General features: G+C 42.8%; 1 protein-coding gene across 1 annotated transcript; it reads left to right on the forward strand.

The window, feature by feature from the left end:
• The first annotated feature begins 85 nt into the window (after window positions 1-85).
• cdca7a (cell division cycle associated 7a) lies at window positions 86-3992 on the forward strand. Its single transcript, XM_076262635.1, has 10 exons — window positions 86-167; window positions 900-1040; window positions 1156-1278; window positions 1407-1628; window positions 1743-1820; window positions 1979-2164; window positions 2472-2606; window positions 2737-2886; window positions 2995-3131; window positions 3245-3992. The coding sequence occupies exons 1-10, from the start codon at window positions 156-158 to the stop codon at window positions 3279-3281; spliced, it is 1221 nt and encodes a 406-aa protein (XP_076118750.1). The 5' UTR covers window positions 86-155; the 3' UTR covers window positions 3282-3992.
• Window positions 3993-21741: the final 17749 nt, after the last annotated feature.

The raw sequence follows: 21741 nt of genomic DNA on the forward strand, positions 1-21741 counted from the left end.
ATTTTACATAACTGTCAGGACTTAAGCGTGGCGCGGGAAAGTGGTACACCTCTTTCAGGCTTCCCGCGAAACTTAGTTAGTCTTCAAGAGTTCACTGGTGGAGCCTGGACCCATATCCTTCCTTCTCTTTTGTTAATAAAACAGCTAAAAGGAAAATGCGATCAAAGGTAATTTTTGTGTGAAAACAGTTTTGTACTTCGTAGTGGGCATTTTACAACGTCAAATGAGTCTGTATACATTAATGTAACTAGCCTTAGTTGTCTGTACATTTACGCTGATTAACGTTAAAGTTAGCAGCTAGCTGCCTTTTAAAACAACTAATATAGCTTGGAAAGTATTGCACACTTACGACGATTGAAGTCATTACGTGTCAAATAGTTTCGTGGTGTCACGTTATAATGCATTATGCCATTTATTGTAAACGGACTGTGGTCACTTTGTTAGCCTTGGATGATGACAAATGGCTGGTGACAAATTAAAGGATCATTTTCCTCTGTGTCCGTTCACGTTTGATTTCATTCTGATGTCTGAAGTTACTGTGTTGGAAGGCATGACGCTCGCTTTTTAAATCGAATTGACAAAACAATCTATCATAAAGATATTACAAGTGACTTAGAGCAGGCCTATCGATAATATATCTGGCGGCTCGATTACTTTTACTTGCACTTAAGTTGGACTAAAATCTTGCAACAGATATAACGTTAGGTTATGTTAACAATAGTTGCTAACATAATAACACCTGAATTACTAACATTACATGTCTTATCAAGATAGTCTTAGACATTAGCGACAACGCTGCTCTGTTATCGTTTGCATATGTTAGTTTAGAAGATGTTGGGCTTCACCCTAATCATGGAGCTTTGTTGTAACCCCTAACTTCTTAAAATGTGCCATTTCAGAGGCAACAGACTGTTCAGCCCCCAGCCACCAGGATGAACCTCCGCAGCTACAGGAACATGTCTCTTGTACCCATAGAAACCTCATCCTCTTCCTCAGATGACAGCTGTGACAGTTTCGGTTCTGATGGGTTTGCAAATACGGTAATAAACATACTGGTGAAATTGCACCATTTATTACTACTCTCTTTTGATTTTGGCTGTCTAATCTACCATCTGCCAACTACCAACTATCATCTTTGTGGTTCATATTGTGCAGAGAAAGATCTTAAAACCAACCAGATTCTCTCCACGGAGGGCTAAGGCATCTGAGGTGACCTCTGAGGAAGATACACGCAGCAGCTTTGAAGACAAGAACCTCAATGAGGAGATGAACGCTATGGTGAGCAGTAGCAACTTGACAACATGCAACTCAGCTTGATTTCTTCATCTTTAGACAAAAGTGTCAGATAGTGAGGAGCTGACCGATAACGGCGTAACTGTTGGTTCGGCACCGTTTTCCTTTGACAGAATGTGGACTCTGACAATGACTCAGTGGAGGCAGAGCCAGAGCCTGAGAGGCGATCCCGTCGCTCCCACACGCTGAAAGTGGCCCTGAAGTTCCCCCCAAGGAAGAGTGCTCAGAAGCGGCCTGCGTCTGGGCCCAGCCCAGCCACCAAAGACCCTGACTCTGATGCTGAGGATGATTTCTTGACCAAGAGAGCTCTGAACGTCAAGGAGAACAAAGCTATGGTAAGTGCTGACTGCTTTAACTGACCAGTGGATAAACCAATGGTATAGTTTTGAAGTGATTTGGAGCTGTGACTGATTTTCACGTTTTTTTTTATTATTATTGTCCCCTCTAAGCTTGCAAAATTAATGGCTGAGCTCAACAAAGTCCCAGGGCTGTTTCCCAAAAGAGCTTCCCTACCCATGACCAATACGGTAAGTTGAATATTAATAGCACCCTCTGAAATTTTACACAAAATCATACACATTTAGCCATTTTTCATACACATTTAGCCATACACACTTAATCCATGTTTGTGCCTAAACGTTCTTGCCATGAGTTGTTGCTGACTAATGTTCTCGTCTCCCCTCAGCCTCGACGTGTCCCACGCCACTCTTTGGGGGGGCCGACCAGGAAGAACCCTGAGCGGACCTCGCGCATCCACACACGCTCACGGTCACAGGTGGATGGCCCACCCAGCCCTGTGTCTGACGATGATCCCGAGGACAAGTTCAGCCTGGTGCGCAAGAGTCGCAACTACGAAGAGGTGGACGAGCCGGTATGTGATCTTTGTCCACTCTGCCCTTTGTGAATGTGTAGTTGATAAATCGCTCACTCATTTCTAGTTTCGAACATGTAGCCTATACTAGTGTGGTAATAGTTGGGAAATTGTGCTGGACGTGATCATTACCTGTTTAAGTCAAGTGTTGGATTTGGATAGCTGTTATGCAGGGCTGTTGATTATTTCCATTTTTGTGAGGTATGCTAGATTAAATAATTCCATTTTTGTGAGGTATGCCAGATTTAATAATTCCATTTTTGTGGGGTATGCTAGATGAAATAATTGAAACGCTTGATGTGTTCAGAGGGAGCCGCGGAGGAGAAGCTATAATGGAATCATGGCCATCCCACACACGGTCAGGCCGGTGGAGGAGATCACCGAGGCTGAGCTGGACAACATCTGCAACAACGTTCGGGAGAAGGTCTACAGTAGCTCCATGGTGGGTCCTCTGCTCTCTGCTATGTGTCTCGTTGTTGATCGTAGACTTCAAAGTGTTATTGATATTACAACCAAATGTGACCAAGATTATTTGACCAATCATAAATTATTTTCCCACTAATCCTCCTCAGGGTTCCACTTGCCACCAGTGTCGGCAGAAAACTACTGACACCAAGACCAACTGCCGTAACCCTGAGTGCGTGGGTGTGAGGGGTCAGTTCTGCGGGCCTTGCCTCCGCAACCGCTATGGGGAGGAAGTCCGTAATGCCCTGTTGGACCCAGTGAGTACAACAGCACATGCAGTGTCACAACCTCTTTAGCTAGCGTCTCCCATCAGTCTTGCCATGTGAACTGTGGGCATGCGGACTTATCTGGTTTTCCCATCATAGGAGTGGCTGTGCCCGCCATGCAGAGGAATCTGCAACTGCAGTTTCTGCAGAGCGCGCGAGGGACGCTGCGCCACAGGTGTACTGGTCTACCTGGCCAAGTATCATGGCTATGACAATGTCCATGCCTACTTGAAAAGGTAAGGTGACTTGTCATCGATACATTACTTACGCTTACCTTCCCTTGAACTTTCTTTCTAAAAAACAAAATGTTGTCGACAATGTTTTTGAACCGTTTATCTCTGTCTTGCAGCCTGAGAAAAGAGTTGGAGGAAGAGGAAAGCAAGTAAATGATGGATGTCTGCCTGCTGAGTCTAGATACAGTTCTCTATCAGTTCTCAACCATTCTGCATGCTCAGTTAGAGAAGACAAAAAGAATCACCCACTGATTTGTCTTAACAGTGTGCAAGTTGCACAGTGTAGACTGTTGAAAATGGCCTACCATGAAATGTTTTTTAACTTACATTGTTATAAATGTATAAAGTTGTCAAAGAATGAAAAAGACTAGCCCCAGGGAAAGTGGTAACAGTCTGCTTTTGTACCTTTTTTAATTCCCTTTTGACAATACTGTCTTAGGGTTATGTTTGTAACATGCATTAGAAAAGAAATAATACCTAAGAGATCGTAAACTGTACTTTTAAAGCAATCTGTTTTTAATTTTTTTTTAACATGTTAGTACTGTTCTTGTAAAACACAGGTTCACTGTGTTTTTTTTTTCTTCTTTCTGTTCATAAAACATTTCTCGTTGCCAACGTTCCTCTGTTGAGTAGTCCCCCCTCCTGCTGCCCCTGAGGTGCTCAGGGTGGAGAGGGCATCGTGAGTCTGGACCATTACCCTTTCCTTCTAGTGCCGAGAGGAGCCGTGTGATATACGACAGCGCCTGCTTGAATCCTTCATTAGATAACTGTCACTAATGGTGTGGAAACAATTAGCAGTTCTCTAATGGGAATCTCGTACCTGTAAATCATTTTTTCCTATTAAAGCACTTTTGCTCTCCTCTGCTCTGATCTCTCCCTGTTTCCATTTCCACAGTGGTGCTTTTCAGCACAAATAGTCCTGTTCAACTAGGTGTCACTCATGTGCCAATGGCAAAACTGCTTCAGAGAGGGTTTGCTCAAGTATGGACATTATGTCCATTTGGGTGTTGGGATTGCATGTTAATGTGCTCAACCTAGACCAGATGTCATGGAGGATACCTGGCTCTTATTGATGTTTTACCCTTGAGAAAATGCACAGCGTTTGACCTGCGTAATTACAGCTGTCCCTGCATCAACCAACATGTCAAGTTATGACGACTCACGGTAATAATGCTTAAAGGTTAAACGCGACAGCACGATTATGGGCTCACAACATTATGTTCATTATTGCTTATCTTATTGACAACATACAGTTTTTTTTCAAAATGCCTATTAGGTTAGGCTATATTCTAGTTCTAAGTAGCCTGTCTTAATTATTGGCATTTTTATTATAGCTCTATGGAGGTAGGGTATTGTCGAATTCATATTTGCAGTCTACCACTGGTGTGTTGGTGTGAATTTATACTTGTCAACGTTATCTGCCCTTCATGCCTGTGACAGACTGCACGGTGATAAAAAGAGTTTTAACTCCTATTATTTTGCAATGTGAATCTTTTTAGTTCTGTGGGAAACGAATGCTTCAAATACTATTATTTGCATAATAAAGATGCACTTGAAAATACTGGTATTAAATACCAATGATCATCCACTTTGGGATGATGAATATTTAGGGAAATAATTGTTTACGACGCTCAAGCATCGAGCTGATCTGGTAATCAGGCTATGAAATACAATATTTATTCATTAGAGCGGATTTAATGAGGCCTTGCGGCGCTAATTATGAAAACCACTGTAGCAGTAAATGAGTAGCGCATGGCGACGGGAGGCCGGGTACCTGTTAGGAGGGACTGGGGCTGGAGAGCTCGACGAGCCCTGCCTGGCTGAGCAGCACCGGGCCCGTGGGTCAGCCCAGCCAGCGTTGATCCCGATACGCTGTAATTAGACCGCTGCCGCTCGCGTCGCCCCACTGCTGCGGGGAAACACCAGTGGAAACAAGAGCAGGTGCGAGTAGCGCATTGCAGCCTACGAGGAGGGTCTTATCGTCCACATCTGGGCTGTTCAGGTGACTGGAAGTCCCCCTCTGAGTGTTTTGTCACAGAAATGGGATGTTTTTAAGATGGAGGTATATTTGGATGGTGCGCATAAAACATCAGTGGTTTGTTATCCTTTCTGCTTTGTTTTGGTTTTGCGTAGCTTAATAGAAATAGCAATGCAATAGTGATGCAGAATTGAGCCTAATACTGATGTTGTAGGCCTACCTAAATAACCAAACACCTCTTTGTCACAAAGTAGACTTAGTCAAACATTTGAAAGGAGGGGGCGCTATACTTTTCAAAAAGGGTAGGCTACTAACATTTTTTTTATTCTGAAATCAGTCGACTCAAAAGTTTTCAGAAGACAAACAATCACTGGTCTTGACCCTGCTATGTGGCACACAGGAGGTGTGATTGTAGGCCTATGTGGCATTGAGTCTCATGACACGCTCCTTACCTCCTGCTCTGAGGGCTGATGGGAACGGCTTCGTCCTGGTGTCAGAGGCATTATCAAAGAAAGAGGCTGCCCGCAGTTGTTCCATCTCCAAGGAAATTGCCAACTCACCCTAACAAAGGAAGGCATAAGTGCCCTCACTCACTGCTGGCCGTCAATAGGAGCGTGCATGATAAGATGACGTTATAAATAGTGACATTTTTGCACAAGGGGGGCAGAGAACATGAAGCATTTGAGCTCAAGACTGCTGTTTTGTGTGTATGCTTCTGCATCTGTTCCCTTGAATCTGTGAAACACTTACAGGATTGGAGAGCCAGATGCGCACTGGGATGTTCACAGTATTGGACTATGGACCCATTGCTATTACTTAGCCTATTATAGGCGAACTAATAGGCCTAATATTACTTTATATGATCAGCAACACATGGTTAATTTAGAAAAGAATGAGCTCATTGTTATTAGATTTCATAAAACATCAAAGCACTATCAATAGATTATTTACTCTGTTTTGGAGAATGCTGCTGCTACTTCACAAAACCATACTGCCCCCTCCGGAAGAGACCTAAAGGGGGAGCTCTAATACAGGCGACTTCTCCAGCAGTTGCGTAGAGTCTGCAGCTCAAGGCAGTAATCCACAAATCAACAAGCTTGTCTCACACAGGCTATGAAGTTTCAAGCAAGCACTATTTGTCACTTTTTAAATGCAAACTATATACCAACCTTTGAAAGCATCTCTCTCTCTCTCTCTCTCTCACTCACCCTCTCTCACCCTCTCTCTCTCTCTCTTCTACATGTCCATCCTGAAGAAGCAGGAGAAAAAGATATATAGGGTAAAGAAGAATTCTCATTTGACAGCAGTGGCAGTCTCTCTCTCTCTCTGTGACATCTTCCTCCGTGCCAAGGCTGCATTCACTGATCAGTCAGAAGCAGGCCGGCACACTGGAACCAGCCCATAAGCTACAGACTGTGCTGAAGTCTATTGAACTGCACTGATGAAAAGATTGGAAGATTTTCAACAACCTGTGATGTACTGAATTTTATGTACAAGAAAACTGCTATATTACTGTCCTTTGTACGAAGATCTTACGTCTCTATTCCAGCATAATGTGTTACAGTCTAAATTTACACATAAAAGGCTATACAAAGACATGTCAACAGTATCACATTTCTCTTCCACTTTCTTGTGATATTTCATATTTTCATATTATATTTTAAAAGCACATTGTGTATACTAGCTGTACCTTATTAATACATTTTATTAATGCTCCTTTTTTGTTTTGTTGATGTTATGGCCAGACAGTGTAATTTATAGGCAAAATATTGATTTGCTAATATGAAGCACCATTACCCTTATATTGACTGTGTAGCCTATTTACTGTCAAATTTATGAGAATACACCCCAGGCTAATAGCAGATCTAATAATTTTCCCAGTTTTGCTACTATAATAATTGTAATTTCATGATTATTATTTTATTTCTGACAATTTTTTTTTTTTTACACAGTTGGCCTTTAAAATCCAGATGAGTCCGTGGGCAGAGAACAGCAGGAGTGATGAGTGGGAGAGTGGACCAGCCCAGCCTCTTCACTGTTCCTCGTCTCAATGGCCTCTTCATCACTCAGATCAGCCGCCCATTTACATGCCCTGTTCACTGGGCAGATGTTGTAGTCGGAAGCGAGTTGCAGGAAGGGCAGTGTGTATGTGTGTGTGTGTATGTGTGTGTGTGTGTGTGCGGCTGGGCTACTGATAGAGACAGACTGGCGCCTGCCCATGATGACAGTATCGCTGGCGTGTTTCAGCAGGCTCAGGGCGGTGAGAAACTCTGTGGCTCTGCCCGACTCCCAGCAGAGGAAGATGGGAGTGCGTGCCCAACACTCCCTGACCCCGCTGAGTGGTTGTGGGGGAGGGTAATTACGATGCTGAGGAGGGCAAGACTCTAATATGTACATTTAATCTCACCACAAGAGAGGACTGCTACATTGAATTGATTTTTATTGAGATGGTACATTACAGAAGAGAAGCTCCAACTGCAGTGATGTGGTGGTGCTTGTGTGCTTCATTAATTTTTACCTCATTAACGGACTCTCGCACTCTCTCCTCAGAACCTACAATACACAATTCATCGCTGCTCGTTATCTCTGGGCTTCACTTTGGAGCCCTTCACTGTAAGCTAGTCTGATGCAACTTTGTTGACATCCAATGTCATATATCTGAACCTAATATCAATTTTTAAAACCAATCGACAGTAACTAATTACAGTGAATACTTTCTAATTGTATGGAAATCACTCCATGAGATAGGCAATAGAGGACACATATTTGAAATCCAAGAAATCAACGCTTTTGAACAATAGTGTAAGGGTAGAGGAGGTTGAAATACCCACAGTATCTAAAACAACAAACTCAATCTATAACTATATATATATATATAGTCATAGAAATATTATATATTTTGGCTGATGTGCGATATTAACTTGGTATTTATGTTAATTTGCTCAATTTATGAGGTGGTTACGTGTCAGTTTTCGAGTGCTGCATTTTGTTGACAACAGCAGATACATTTTTAATGCAAGACCCTGTCATTGTTATCCAGTGTAATGTACTTCAATTGTCCCAGCTTCCTTTGTTTCAAAAAAGGGTCAAGTCAAGTGTGGTATTGCCAGAAGAGACTCAGCTTTCTCTCAGCAACTCAGCAGAAATGTGGGGCGGAGGAAATCAAATCACCAGTATCTGTCTACCTTAATTCTATTCATTATTACAGGAGGTGGGATCACCTTACCTATCACCTGCAGTATGTCAGAGAGACTACTCTGCACTCTCTCTCCTTCTCTCTCCACACCTTTGTGACCATGACCCAACTGTGACCTTTGACTTAGTCCTTCATCCTCAGAATAACTGAACCTGACCTGTGAACTATGGGTGTCACAAAGATCAAATGTTAAATAACTACCATGTAACAGATGACATCAGTGAACTACTACAGCGGTAGCAGGGAATAACAGCAGAATGAAACAGTGGTTGTGGGACAAAGTGCCATAGAAATGCTCCTGCATGCTTTTCTGATGGTACACAAACGGAACTGAATGTAATACCGTTCAGACTAAGGCTTCAGAACATGTTTCCAATTGTTTAAGCAGTGTGACAATTATGTTCGGCAGAACAACGTCATTGAGGCTCACAACAATGAGGATGGATGACAAGAAACGCTATTCAAACGTTTAAAGAGACCACTCCAAAGTAAAACAAAGACCAAAAAAAAAGAAAAAGAAAAAGATGAGCTGAAGGAAAATTAGCATGGGAGAGCTCTTTGTAATCTTCAGATTACACCCACCACTCAGACACTACACATGCTCAGCTCCGTTATTGTGAAACAACAGAGGAGACAAGAGCTGCTGTTTTTTATTATGGCTCCTTAATCAAATAAGCATTGCCTTCTATTGCGGGAATTTTTAACAAATTTTGTTCCCAGATGGTGAATCAGACTAATTTGGGATTAAAAGACTCATTTAAAAAGAAGACCAGTATAAACTCACATCCCAGGAAACGAGACAGACAAAAAAGAAAAAGAAAAACAATGACACACACAACAAGCGGTGAATACCGTCATTCTTGTAATACAGTTAAGTCAGAAACACTGTAAGCGCAAATGTTGGAAATCTACAGTGGTATTTCGCAGAAAAAAAACAAACTGTTGTATGCTATTTTAGAGAAGACTGATGACAGTGCAATCCAGGTGGCATATACTATTGATTTTTCTCTCTAAAGTGTTTTTGGGTGCTCTATTACTGGGACCCCCAAGTGTCTCTGCCTGTGGCCAGATGGAGTGTCACCATCCTTTACAAACACATCTATGACTATGGCAACACTCATCTCAACATCAGCTCAGGGAACAACACAACCAAACACTCAACATATTTAAAGCAATGTACTGCTGGAAATCTCAGGAGCATTGACTTGTTTAAAAGCCCTGAAATCTCCCACAGCTATGATCATTTAAATAATACATTAACATTTGTGCAAAAAAGTGTAATTGCAAAATATTAAATTAAACCCTGGAGCTTGGTTCCTTAACCAAACATGCTTTGGCTGGTTAGCTCTCCACACAGAGGAAATGTCTGGCATGCAGATTAATTTTTTCTCCATTCTCTCCCTCTCTCTCTCGCTCCCTCTCTCTAGAGTCAGACCGAAGAAAACAATTAGGCGTCTGAAACACATTTCACAGTGTACCTCTTGACACAGTTTCACACATCATAGGGGCAATTGTGTGAAAAGAGGGATATGAGACAAAGTCATTATTTCCAATGCCTTGGAAAAGGCGGCATTGTCATTTCCACGATTTTGAAACATTTCAATTAGGACGGTGATAAGGATAATAAACATAATGGCGTTAAGACCTCCACTGTTGTCTTCAGCTCGTCCTTGTCAGGGCGATAACTGCCTGCAGGCCAGAGGTGGCAGGCCGCCTGGGCATTCAAAGAGACACGTTTGGTGTGGTGCCATCTTCATAACCCCCTCCCCTAGTGTGCACACGCGCACACACACACACACACACAAAACACACACACGCACATTCACCTCTAAATGCTTTCTTCAGCCATCAACCCTTTCAAAACAAGGTGAAGTTGGCAAAGTTGCTCGGCAGCAATGATCAAACAGAGTCCCGTTGCTTCTGCTGCAGGGTGACAGGGCCAGCGGATACAGATCAGCTTTAATTGTGGCAGGCCCCTGCGCCACTGTCTGTCAATCAGAGTCTTTGAATTGGGGGGAAATTTGCTCTGTTCACTCTGTTAAATGATGTATCCAATTAAACACGTTAGAATTCATGATCTTCAGTCAAGGTTAAATGAAAGCAGTTACTCCTGTCAGTAAGGTGATTAAATACTGGCTACATCAGGCACATTCTGAGCAAAATTAAAATTTGGGTCTAAAGCATGGATCTTTATTCATTATCCTGCCGACTTGCTGTATAAATGCCCTGCACATTTGCTGTTAATCACCATGTTCATTTTAAAACTTGCTTTAGTGTTATATTAAAAGGCATTCCCTTCCTCAAATTAGTGTTTTACATATTCACAGAGGAGGGAACAGAGGAGAATTCTGCTGGTGTTCAAAGGCTTCTTGCAGCAAGCCGGGGGAAAGAGTGTTTTGTGTTGATTATGCAGGAGATGCTTTTCGTTTAATTTATGTTTTTGGGGTGCCACCTAAGCACTACATTGTATATATTTGCTATTTTTGCACATTTTTTTACCCAACATATTTTACAATTGAACAATGACATGTCTGCATGTTAAAGATGTTTGACATTTCCAGTGTCTTAATGCTGAACTGGCACTAAGAACATCTGAACATCTGACATCCGAAACTTCACCAACACAAAACAAAACATATGCATATCATCATGCTTTTTATGTGCATTCATATGTTCACTGCACATAATCAAGTAGTGTGACCCATACAGTGTGTATGTGTTCAGAGAGGACAGTGAATCCACCGGGTCAGAGAAATGTATTAAACTTTCTTGAAAGTTGTGGACCGTCATTGTCTTATACCTACAGGGGCTTCACAGGATCAGAGAATATTTATTGGGAAAGTGAAAAAAAAAAACACTGAACACAGAAAAGTGACAAAAATGAACAATTATGCCACATAACAGGTATTAATTTTGCCCAGCAAAGATGAATTGTTTGTCATGGCATTAATATGCACAGGCGTTGAGGGGTACGTTTCCTATTTACCTGTGATGAATGTGACGATGGTGGAGGAGAGCACAATGAGTAATGACCAGCGGTGCTGGAGTGGTGCTGCTGCCCTCTGGGGAGAGAGGGGCCAACGCCTGCATTTCACACATGACATGACATCCACCATCTCCTCTCCTCTCCGAGCGTCTCAGACAGAACTTGCAGGCTGGAGCTACAGCTCACCTCAGCTGCTAATGAGATAATGGTGGCGTTACAGTCACTGGTTAAATAGGTTTGGACCCCCCACACACACATAGAAAAAAAAGTGCTTGGGGTGGGGACGAAAATAAGTGGCTGAAGTTGTTCAAAGGCATTATCAGGAAGTCCTCCTCCTAAACTGCCCAAAAACATGGGGCGGTGTGGAGGTACAGCAAGAGAGGACAAATGATGGTGTTTGCAGCACTGACAGATGACATGGCGGATTGGGGAAATGGAGGCTTTTTAAGAAAGGGCAGGTCATGGAGGAACTAAAACAGGACGGCTACACACTTCCACAACGAGGACAGAGCGAAGCGTAAGTGTGAGACCACGGGCGGAGGAGATCCAGAATTTGGCACATCTTTTAAAGAGCACCCCAGTGACTGCTCTTCCCCTCTACGGCCCCTCGGAGGTCCTCCCGCCGAATTCCGACTCTATTTTGACACATTGTCACCGGAATTATGGCCCGATGCCTACAATTTGTCTTTGCTCAAGGGTGCAATATCCATAAATAAGATTGTGGATAACACTGGGCTTGCACTCCCTACGCTTGCCAAACAACAAACTCCCACCGTAGGAAACCCTGTGGACTCTGGCGCAGGGTGGGTCATCAACCGCAGTGGGTCTCATTTAAACAAGTCTGAGGAAAGCAGGAAATAAATAAGGCCCCTGGCTCTGAGCCCTTTAATGTATTCAATTAACTGGGGTCCCTCTGGAGAGGGCCGCGGCACACGCTGGCATAAAGGGAGAATATCGCCTGGAGATGAATACACTGAATGCGCTCATTCCGACGAGCGTGATTGGAAATGTGCCTCAACAGGTACTCTTTTAATTGAACGTGCATTGATCAGACTTGGAGCAGACTTTTGTCACTTTTGAAAGAAAGTAGGAGGGGAAAGGGGGGTATGCTTACTCCTGAATGAAGAAGCGGAAAGTTCCTGAGCGTATATTCCATTTTGTTTACCAAGTCATTTTGGGAGCTGAAAGGAAGCCTGGGGTAATTTCTATATTTCAGCGGTGGTGTGAGCTGCCACAAAAGTATAAAAGAACTGCCACATCTCCACATATATCAAATTAAATGGGGAAAATGGAATCAGCTCTGTAGATTATCTAAAATTACATAGCGAGTGTGAAAACAGAAATGCAGTAAAGCAATTTCTGAAACTAGGTAAACTTTTTTTATATACCCAATGCATTTCCAAGGGGATAAATGCATTTGATTAAATATTGTATGCACCTAAGAAAAAATGCACCCTAAAAAAAGTTCCTCAAAGTTCAAACTAGGCAAGATAGGTAGACTGGGAAACATAATTCTTTCGTCTAAGAATCTGAAACGTCTATGAAGAATTAATCTAGCAATTCTTTGTGCTAATTTCCCAGCAGTCCCATTGTGTTTCAAAACCCCACAGAATTTATTTCTATTAAAATGATTCTCTTATTACATCGCCTACATTCACCCTTTGCTGCTTCATTTTTTCCATAACAAATCAACTTAATCAAGCTCATTAAGTGTCATTATTAGCCCTTTATTGTTATCTTTCCCAGTGCACTCCTGACAGGCGCTCCCCGCCTACCCCTGACACCGTGGGCCTCAGTGGTCCTCAGCACTGCATACACACACACACACACACGTGCAGTCGCGCACAAGCCCACACACACACACACACGGACGCACGCACACACATGCGCACATGCACGCGCACACACACACACACACACACACACACACACACACACACCAACACACACACACACACACACACACACACACACACACACACACACACACACACACACACACACACACACACACACACACGCACACACACACACACGCACACACACACCAAATATGATACATGCTTCAATGACACAAGCTCACTCTTAGAAAATATATACCTGCACAACATGCCATTTGCCTCTTTGTTTTGCACCGATTCAATGAGACTGAATTGCTCATGCTAACAAAGACTGCAAATCACCTCTGCAGTCCAAGTGCCTCACACAGAAAATAAATCTCCATCCGCTGAGCTTAATCAAGGACAGAACTTTGCGAGTATTCTCTCTGATGCAGGTGCAGGATCCCTAGTGCTTCCACCAGCAAAAAACCCAAACAAAACAAACAAAAACAAATGACCATAAACACAACAGAGAGAACCCATCCTCCCAGCTGTCAGAGTGATGGACAGGCCTAAGGAGGGGATCCTGCCCCATCGTTACACAACTAGCAACTCACAATAGCCCTGCAGGACCCTGTCTCTGGACTGGGGGAGGTGAGGGGGGTTGAGCGGGGTGATGGGGGGAAAGCGGGAGGAGGATAAAAGTTTGTCCCACTGCTGGGGTTATTAAGTTTGTCTCCAGGACACAGTCGGATGCACCAGGGCGCTCGTCCTGGCGTGTGGGGGAGATGCTCATCAGTTCAGGGCTGACTGATGACAGAGCTTCCTGAAGCCCTGCTAGAATTAGGCCTCAGCCTTATCAAAGGACCCAAACTGGCTGCTAATTAGACTCATTTCCTCCCTCATGAATTATTTATCCCCCATTGTAAGCCGTCGCCCGGCAATGGCAACGCATCCTGCCGCACGTTGCCTTCACATATGCGCATGCTGCCGCCGCGACTTTTATAAAGTCTTCCTCACTGGCTTAGCACAGCCCAGAGCTGGAGAGGGGGTGCCAACAAGCTTTTAAAATTGAATGGGGGAATTTTCTCCACAATGAACACAGTTTCTGACAGAGAGAGAGAGAGAGAGAGAGAGAGAGAACAGCCCTAAATTAACACATGTGAATCTGTGCCCCAGTAAATGTTTTGCCAGTGTTGTTTACAAACACTGATTACAATATGAAGAGTTTGTGTGACATTAACAGTTTAACTGAAAATACCAACTGGTATTGTTTATCTTAATGTTAAAGAGAAACAGACAATTTTTATATTCTTGCGTGAACAACTATCCTGTCTATGTACTGCTTTCCCATCTTAAAGACCTATATATGTTTGTATATGTATGTATTTTATGATACAGAGATATGAGGGACTCTCTCTCCTTGATAAAACTGCCATATGTAACATCATAGTTGTCTTGGCTTAGATGGTTGAATGGAAGTCAAGCAATCTGAAAGTATTTGTTTTGATAACACAAAACTTTGCATTTAAGTTTTATATATTTTTAGTTATTTTAGTTTAGTTTATATATGGCTGGTTAATTGCATAGAATAAGGGCACTTTAAATGTGTGGCTTAATTACATTACTATCTTGAAGACAGACATATTCAGTCACCATTTAGCATCATGGGGGAGATGCTGATTAGAGAGATAATTCTCCTTCATTAGCAAGTTGCAGAAACCAGGGAGACCAGAGAGAGGATGACGTAAACTTCAGAAAATCAGTCAGGTGTACAGAAATGCACACATTGCTGAACCTCTTTGTGATTTAAAAAATGTAGATGACATATCAGAGGCTTACTTCCTGTGAATGGTTCTCTGCATGGTAAGAACATAAACAGCTGCAATTGACTGATTCAAAACTATGCTGCTATTCTCTACAAATTCGGTGCAATTACATTGCAGCAGTCCAATGTACAGTATCTCTGCACGGTGCCACAAGTAGATTGCCTGCCATTTTCTGTCCAGGTCTATTTACAAATCAGATGAAAAGCTGGGGTATTCAAATACGCTTCAAGGCCAGTGTGTTTCAGAATATGAAAGTTTAATCAGACTTTCATTGCATTGGTTTAAAAGTATCTTAAACAAGCAAAAGCTCTGCACTCCACAATAATACTTTTTTAAAAAGTCTTTTGTGTGGCTTTTCCACACGAACAATAGCAAATTATATCAGGGTAAGGAATCTTTTATAATGAATCGTACATTTGCTGATTGCAAATAATTGCCTTAAGCTGCTTATTTTCCTTGGGTCGCTGAAGGTGACTCCAGTGTAACTAATATGAAGATTTGATCCCTTACCCTCGCTGATGAGGCCTATTCACAGCTCGACTGACCTGCACCCCCTGCCTACCCCCACCACTTCACTGTGATGAGGAGTGTGTTTGTGAAAGTTTGAAGCGAGGTGTGATTATATCAGACCCCCCCCACACACACACACACCCACACCTCAACCCTTAACATCCCACCATCACCTCCGACCACCTCCACCCACTCACCTGCGGCAGCCAGGCAGGAGAGGAGAGTGGCGAGTGTTCTCTCGAGCAGCAGTGGCCATCAGTGTGGAAGGGCTCTGACACCGCATGATTCAATCCAGACTCCGTGGAGGTGAGGGCCACAGTATAGAGGAAACCAGGGCTAAATGGATATAGGAACCTTTCGCCCAAAGAGAACCTTTTGAAAGTTGTTAAACTGCACACAGGAGAAATACAGTAGTGCATCAACATTGTTACTCAGTTCTGCACATACGGTATCATGTTTGCCATGTACCTTCTAATTGTCAATTCACTAGTTATTGAACATATATTCTAACTGTCTTAGAACTAAATGTATCCTCCAAGGATTTTGATGTAGGAAAAAATATGTCTACTATCTATATGAAGAGGTTTCACTATATGGTTGACTGGTGAGGGGCTAAAAATGAGAGCTCAGTGAGAGTAAAAAAACTCCCAATTACACACACACTGTATTGTGTTTGCAATATACCAGGGTGCCAAAGATGTTTTTGACGTTTGTGGCTTTCCCTTGCTGGAAACATCTGTTTATCATACTTGGGCAGGATTGGGCATTCAACATTCAATCATTAAAAAACAAAAACCATTTTGAGTCAATTGTCCATGTGTCCTAGCCAAAAAACAAATGCTCTTTGTTATAAAAAAAAACAATTTCAAAGACAATTCTGATATTTCTTCTTTCAAACACTGACCGTGCTCTGTTCCACTGTTAACTATTCAGAACTGCATTAAAAGATGGACACAGCTTATTTACAGTGTTTTGAGCCAGGATGAAAAACACACGTAGCCAAAGCATTGGACACATTGTTCCGAATAGAAAAGGAATGTCCTGGGAAATCATCAAAGGAGCAACAACAAAAAGAAGCATAAATTTAAAATGGATTCTTCTGTAATTACTTCAGGGTATCCAAAATTCTCCCATGAAATATTTCTGAGGCTGCCATGTCTGGCTTTCAGGGTTTTTTTTTTTTCCTGATGTGAATATGATGTGGGAGAGCCACGAGAGAAAAAACAAAACAGTGAGAGAATAGACACCTCGCCACTCCGGCTGCCGCACCGGCCCCTGGGGGCCCCACGCCACAGAGCGCCACAGCCAAATAATCCGAGCCATAGCACACCCTCACCCACACGGCCATGGGGCTGACACTGAGCACAGACAGGCAGGCCCGCCACAGCTAGCGCCACATGAAAACAGCCGTGGAGGGCAAGTCACTGCGGCGAGAGGAATTTGATGTATGATGTGAATAATTTCAATAACTATGATTGGGCAAGTCCAGCAAAGCAGGGCTCTTCTGTTTGTTTCTGTTTCTTTTTAAAGCAGAATTGACTTGTTTGGGGATGACCAGGCAGATGGGGTTTTTTTTTGGAGTTGTCTTTCTCATGCATGCTCATGAATGTTGCAGTAAGGCATGTCTGGTTTTGTTAGAATGTTATTTTTTGGGGTACATATTATTCTTTTTTTTTTTTTTGAAAGATCTCTTGAGATGGTCTAGGGAGGTGTTATCATGCATGAAGATTTACTATCAAATTATGAAAAAGAAAATCTGAGTAATTACTGATTATTTGTAAACCATTTAACATACACTTAATGGAATAATTTTAAAATAAGGAAGGGGTTCATCTTTAATTCATATTTGTAAAGTTGCACAGGTCCGCGTCGTTCTTGCGGACGGCACGTGTGTTTAATTCAGAGAAGCGCTAGATCTGATGTGATTAAAATAATGAGCGGAACTAAGAGTGGGGGAAGATGGGAAGGAGAGAAGAAAAAAATCAGAGGAAAGAAAGTTTTTGCAGTTCATGTACAGTTCATGCATATTCTCATCAGGAACCTGCGCTTATTAGCCAGCCAATGGGGAGCAGGCTCTGCAGCAGCATGCAATTAGGTGTCTCCATGCAGAACGAGCACTCAGGTCAGCTCTAATGGGCAGCCCGCTAATAAAGGTTGGTAGGCCAGCAGGAGGGGAGGTGAGTCACCCCGCGCAGCAGCCCCCGGTGAGACGCCGAGGACGCCGAGGGCCACTCACCGCCATCACCGCCTGCCCGCCGCCCGCCGCCCGCCGGCCTCGTCAGGCTACGGCACAATGTGCTTATTGCACCCTTTCAGCTTATACAAAACAAAAGCCTTTAGCCTGCGGTGGCCAGGGTCAGAGAGGGCGCCATAATGGATAGAAGTGTGTTGTGGAATGACGCAGGCTAGTGCGGTTTAGCTGTCAATGATGGCTATCAATCAAGAATTCTTGTGGAAAAGAGTGTTCAGGAATATGTTTTACAATGTGGATCTGTTTTGGGATTCAATGAAAGGGCCGTGACTGAGGTATTGTACTTACAACAACACATTTATCGATTCACAAGTAATTAATTCACTGTTTTTTTAATAGTTAATTTTTGAGAGCATTGAAAATATCATTCTGCATTGCGCATTGGCTTTAGGTCTGAATAATTAACACTCCATCAGCAGTCAGACAGCAGATTCAACTGACAACATGACCTATAGACCTCATTGTCAGTGAGGATCCGCTAATGAAGAAAAATGAAAATATCAATATGGCCTCCGATAAGAATGTGTTGTATGTCAAATGACTCATTGCCCATTGATTCCAACCGGCTAATGGAAAATTTATTCAAAAAGTCAATCGCTAGAATTCAAAGCAAACAAAGAAGATGAGGTCAGTCCATCGAATGGGAGAGAGGAAGTCAATTCCCAGGAGAGGACAGGATTAGTAATAGATCACAGCACAGGGGACACAATATCATCAAAGTTGGGTGGAAAAACACCTGTAAAACATTGCGTCCCCCACGGAACAATATCCTCTGGCTGTTGGAGTCTGTGGGACTACTTTAAAGCCTATTTCCTGAAAGTAGGTGAGACAAGTAAGAGGAATAAATCCTTTGGTGAATGTTATTACAGACAATGGGGCCTCATTCTAACACATACACAAACACACACAAAACACCACCAGCAGAAGAGCAATCTGCACAGAGACTCTTTCGCAAACCGTTTATCAGCTTGAAATGCAATTTTATGCATTAATACTCCTCAAACTGCACAGCCCCCTCCCTCCCTCAGCCACCCAGCACCCTCCCCAAACGTTTTTAGAGCAAAAAGCCCCTGCGCCATATGATTACCAGTCAACTAAACAATCCCCTCTCACCCCCGCCAGCACCACTTCCACTTGCCTGGCCCCGGGCGCCTCGTAGGGCCCCTGCAGGTTTGGGGAAGAGGCTGTCAGGAGTGATGGGTCGGACGGAGGGTGGCCGCCGCTACCGGAGCAGCCAAATCGCGGACCTGGCCGGATGACATTCTTTTGATTTTTAACCATTACAGAGTTTTTATAGAGCCGCAGTCAATTTATTTTATTTATTCTAATGAAGAGCATTAGGAGTGCCGTAGTGTGCCGCGGTGCACATTGATCGCCTCGTTAATCACACTTTGCAGACACTCGCAAATCAAGTTCTAACAGCAAGCACTGAATCAAGGGCAATGAAGCATAAACTCCTTCACAATTTATGATCTTTCAAACTGCATCTTTTCAACCATTAAATTGCAAGATGCCATAAATTTTTATCTCCTCCACTTCAGTCTTGGTATTGATTCTGTCGTGTGAAAAATAGAAAAGTAGTAAATCTAAGCAGTTAGATAGAATTTGAACCTTGTCTTCAGAAAAGAAACCGAATGGCACAAGGAAGGCTGTTAATTTGCCATTGAGAACAAATATCAGGAGTGATAAAATTTAAAGGCCCTCCTGGGGTTTAAATCTGGGTAAGATGAGCTGTAGTCCTCTGCAACCTTGAGCTCCTCTCCAATCTGACATCAGTGCCACTGAAATGCCAAAGCGCATTCTCAAGGCTATTCACATGCCATTTTCAAAAAATGAGGCACTTTACCTGCGGCAGAATTAGGAAGCTCAGCTCTTGGAGCTAATGGAGATCTGGAGTTCAAAGAAGGAGGCGTCTTAACCACTTCAGGAGAAGGAATTTGTGATGCCATAGTTAAAGAGAAATAAGCTGTAATTAAGTAGCAGTCATTCCCTGTCTACTAAAACAGCATCACTAGAAAGGCCCATGAACTCAGGAGCCAGTACAGGCCACTCCACACAGACCACATCCACACAGACTGTGAAGGAGAGAGTGGATACAGGTCCTAAATTGTGCAACATAATGGTTAAAACAATACCTTACATTTAAATGACAAAAGTCATTTTGTGGCAAAAAAAAAAAAAAAACATAACAAGCATTCTCATCAGTAGCCTGCAGCGCTTTAAAACACATGGTATGACAGCTTCTCCCACAACGCCATTGAGAAGTAGTTCCGCAAGTCTGTAAAACTTTCCCTAACTCCTTAAAGAAGAATTTGCTGTACAGGCTACCGAGAGGCCATTGAATTTAACCCGAAGGCAGCAAAAAGCACTACTTACCTGCACCATACTGTTTTCAGGAATTGGCATAATTGTTTTTAGATTACATCTTACTTGCTCTGAGCAGTAAGGAACACACTTGTCAAACAATATAGCCAGATTAGCTCTTTCTGATTGAGCATGTTGAGTATCTATCCAGCTCATTACATACCTAAGAAAAGAAACAAAAGCACTGTTAAAGTGACTCAATTACGGTGATAAAGAGGAGAGTGACAAAGCCAGCCAGTGGGTTCTAAAAGTGAGACATTAACCCTTTCACACAGCAATCTCTGACACCACTTCAGAATTTAAAGAGAACTAGAGAGTGAGAGAAAAAGAGAGGAAGAGAGAGAGATAGAGAGAGAGAGAGAGAGAGAGAGAGAGAGAGAGAGAGAGAGAGAGAGAGGCAGACTGGTGTGAATTGAGCAGGAAATGCCATGCTTGCAAGACAGCTGTTCACCAATGAAGCCAGAGGAAAATACTATATGCTTTACACTTCAGATTCAGGCAGAAGCACAGCATTTTAATCATTTATTTTGAGGCATGCATAAGGCATGCCATGTTTTATATTTGAGAGGAAATGTATGCGTAACCTGTGGCCATGTTTTCGCTTGGTATGTAACCCATCCAGTCTGAAACTCGGATGTCATCACAGCTTCAGGTAGGTGAGTGATCATCTCAGGATATCATTACCTCAGAACATGAACTCAATCAGACAGGCGAGAAGCCAGAGAGGAGAATCAATCATACAGAGAGAGAGAGAGAGAGAGAGAGAGAGAGAGAGAGAGAGAGAGAGAGAGAGAGAGAGAGAGAGAGAGAGAGACAGAAAGCAAGAGAGAGTGAACTATCCATCATTTAACATAAAACAGCTTCAATTCTATTCATGCCTCTGCTACATTTGACAAGTATACATTTTGTACTTAAAAGGTACTAATGTATTTTTTTCTATTTGGGAGAGCAATTATTCTAGAACTGTCTTCATTCAATATCCTAGAAAAGAATGAAGAAAGAAAAATATAGTGTAACCTACCAACAATTTACCACACACAAAAATGTAGTACACCCCCATAGTCTTTCCAGTGTGCAAGGCTCATAATAGCATACAGTATCCTACAGACTAAATGCTAGAAGCTACACCTTTCTAAGATTGATTAATGACAACAGGCAAAATTCCAAATTTCCTCCTGTGCGAGCTATTGAACTTTAAGCAGCTCCAAATCGCTCTGCCTCTCAGGAGCATTCAGGCTCCTCTCTGCCACCTCACCTTTGCAGAGGCACTCAATGCTCCTGCCTCCCTATCGCTGCTCTTGACAAACACAGGAGCCCCCTTCGTGCCAGCAGCCCCTGCTGTGCAGACATTGTAACAAAACCAAGAGAGACATCAGGTGAGGGGGAACGTGACAAGTATTCAGCTCTTCATCAGGACTGGCATTTCAGACTCATATATATTCACCGTATCCATCAACTCCATTGTGGAGATAAACCTCAGCTACATTTGACATATTCACGTCCATTGATGTAGATTTTCAATATTTACACCACAAGCCTCACAGGTGACAGAGAGAGGAAGGGAATTAATTGAAACTCATCAATAAATAAATAAATGTGGCTTTTTTAAAACCCCTGTTTGTGTGTCGTCATCTCTACATAACCACACTGCAGATGTCGTGCAGAGCGAGAGAGAAAAG

Source organism: Alosa pseudoharengus, unplaced genomic scaffold (genome assembly GCF_046254945.1).
Source record: "Alosa pseudoharengus isolate Yale_2024_CS ecotype anadromous, Long Island Sound unplaced genomic scaffold, YU_APseudo_1.1 YU_APseudo_1.1_scf_3, whole genome shotgun sequence".
In the NCBI taxonomy this organism is placed as follows: domain Eukaryota; kingdom Metazoa; phylum Chordata; class Actinopteri; order Clupeiformes; family Clupeidae; genus Alosa; species Alosa pseudoharengus.

Bases quoted from the DNA above. Each gene is read 5' to 3' on its own strand.
- cdca7a (XM_076262635.1), top strand. The intron at 1,279-1,406 runs GTGAGCAGTAGC...TTCCTTTGACAG, and splicing joins ATGAGGAGATGAACGCTATG to AATGTGGACTCTGACAATGA. The intron at 1,821-1,978 runs GTAAGTTGAATA...GTCTCCCCTCAG, and splicing joins CCCTACCCATGACCAATACG to CCTCGACGTGTCCCACGCCA.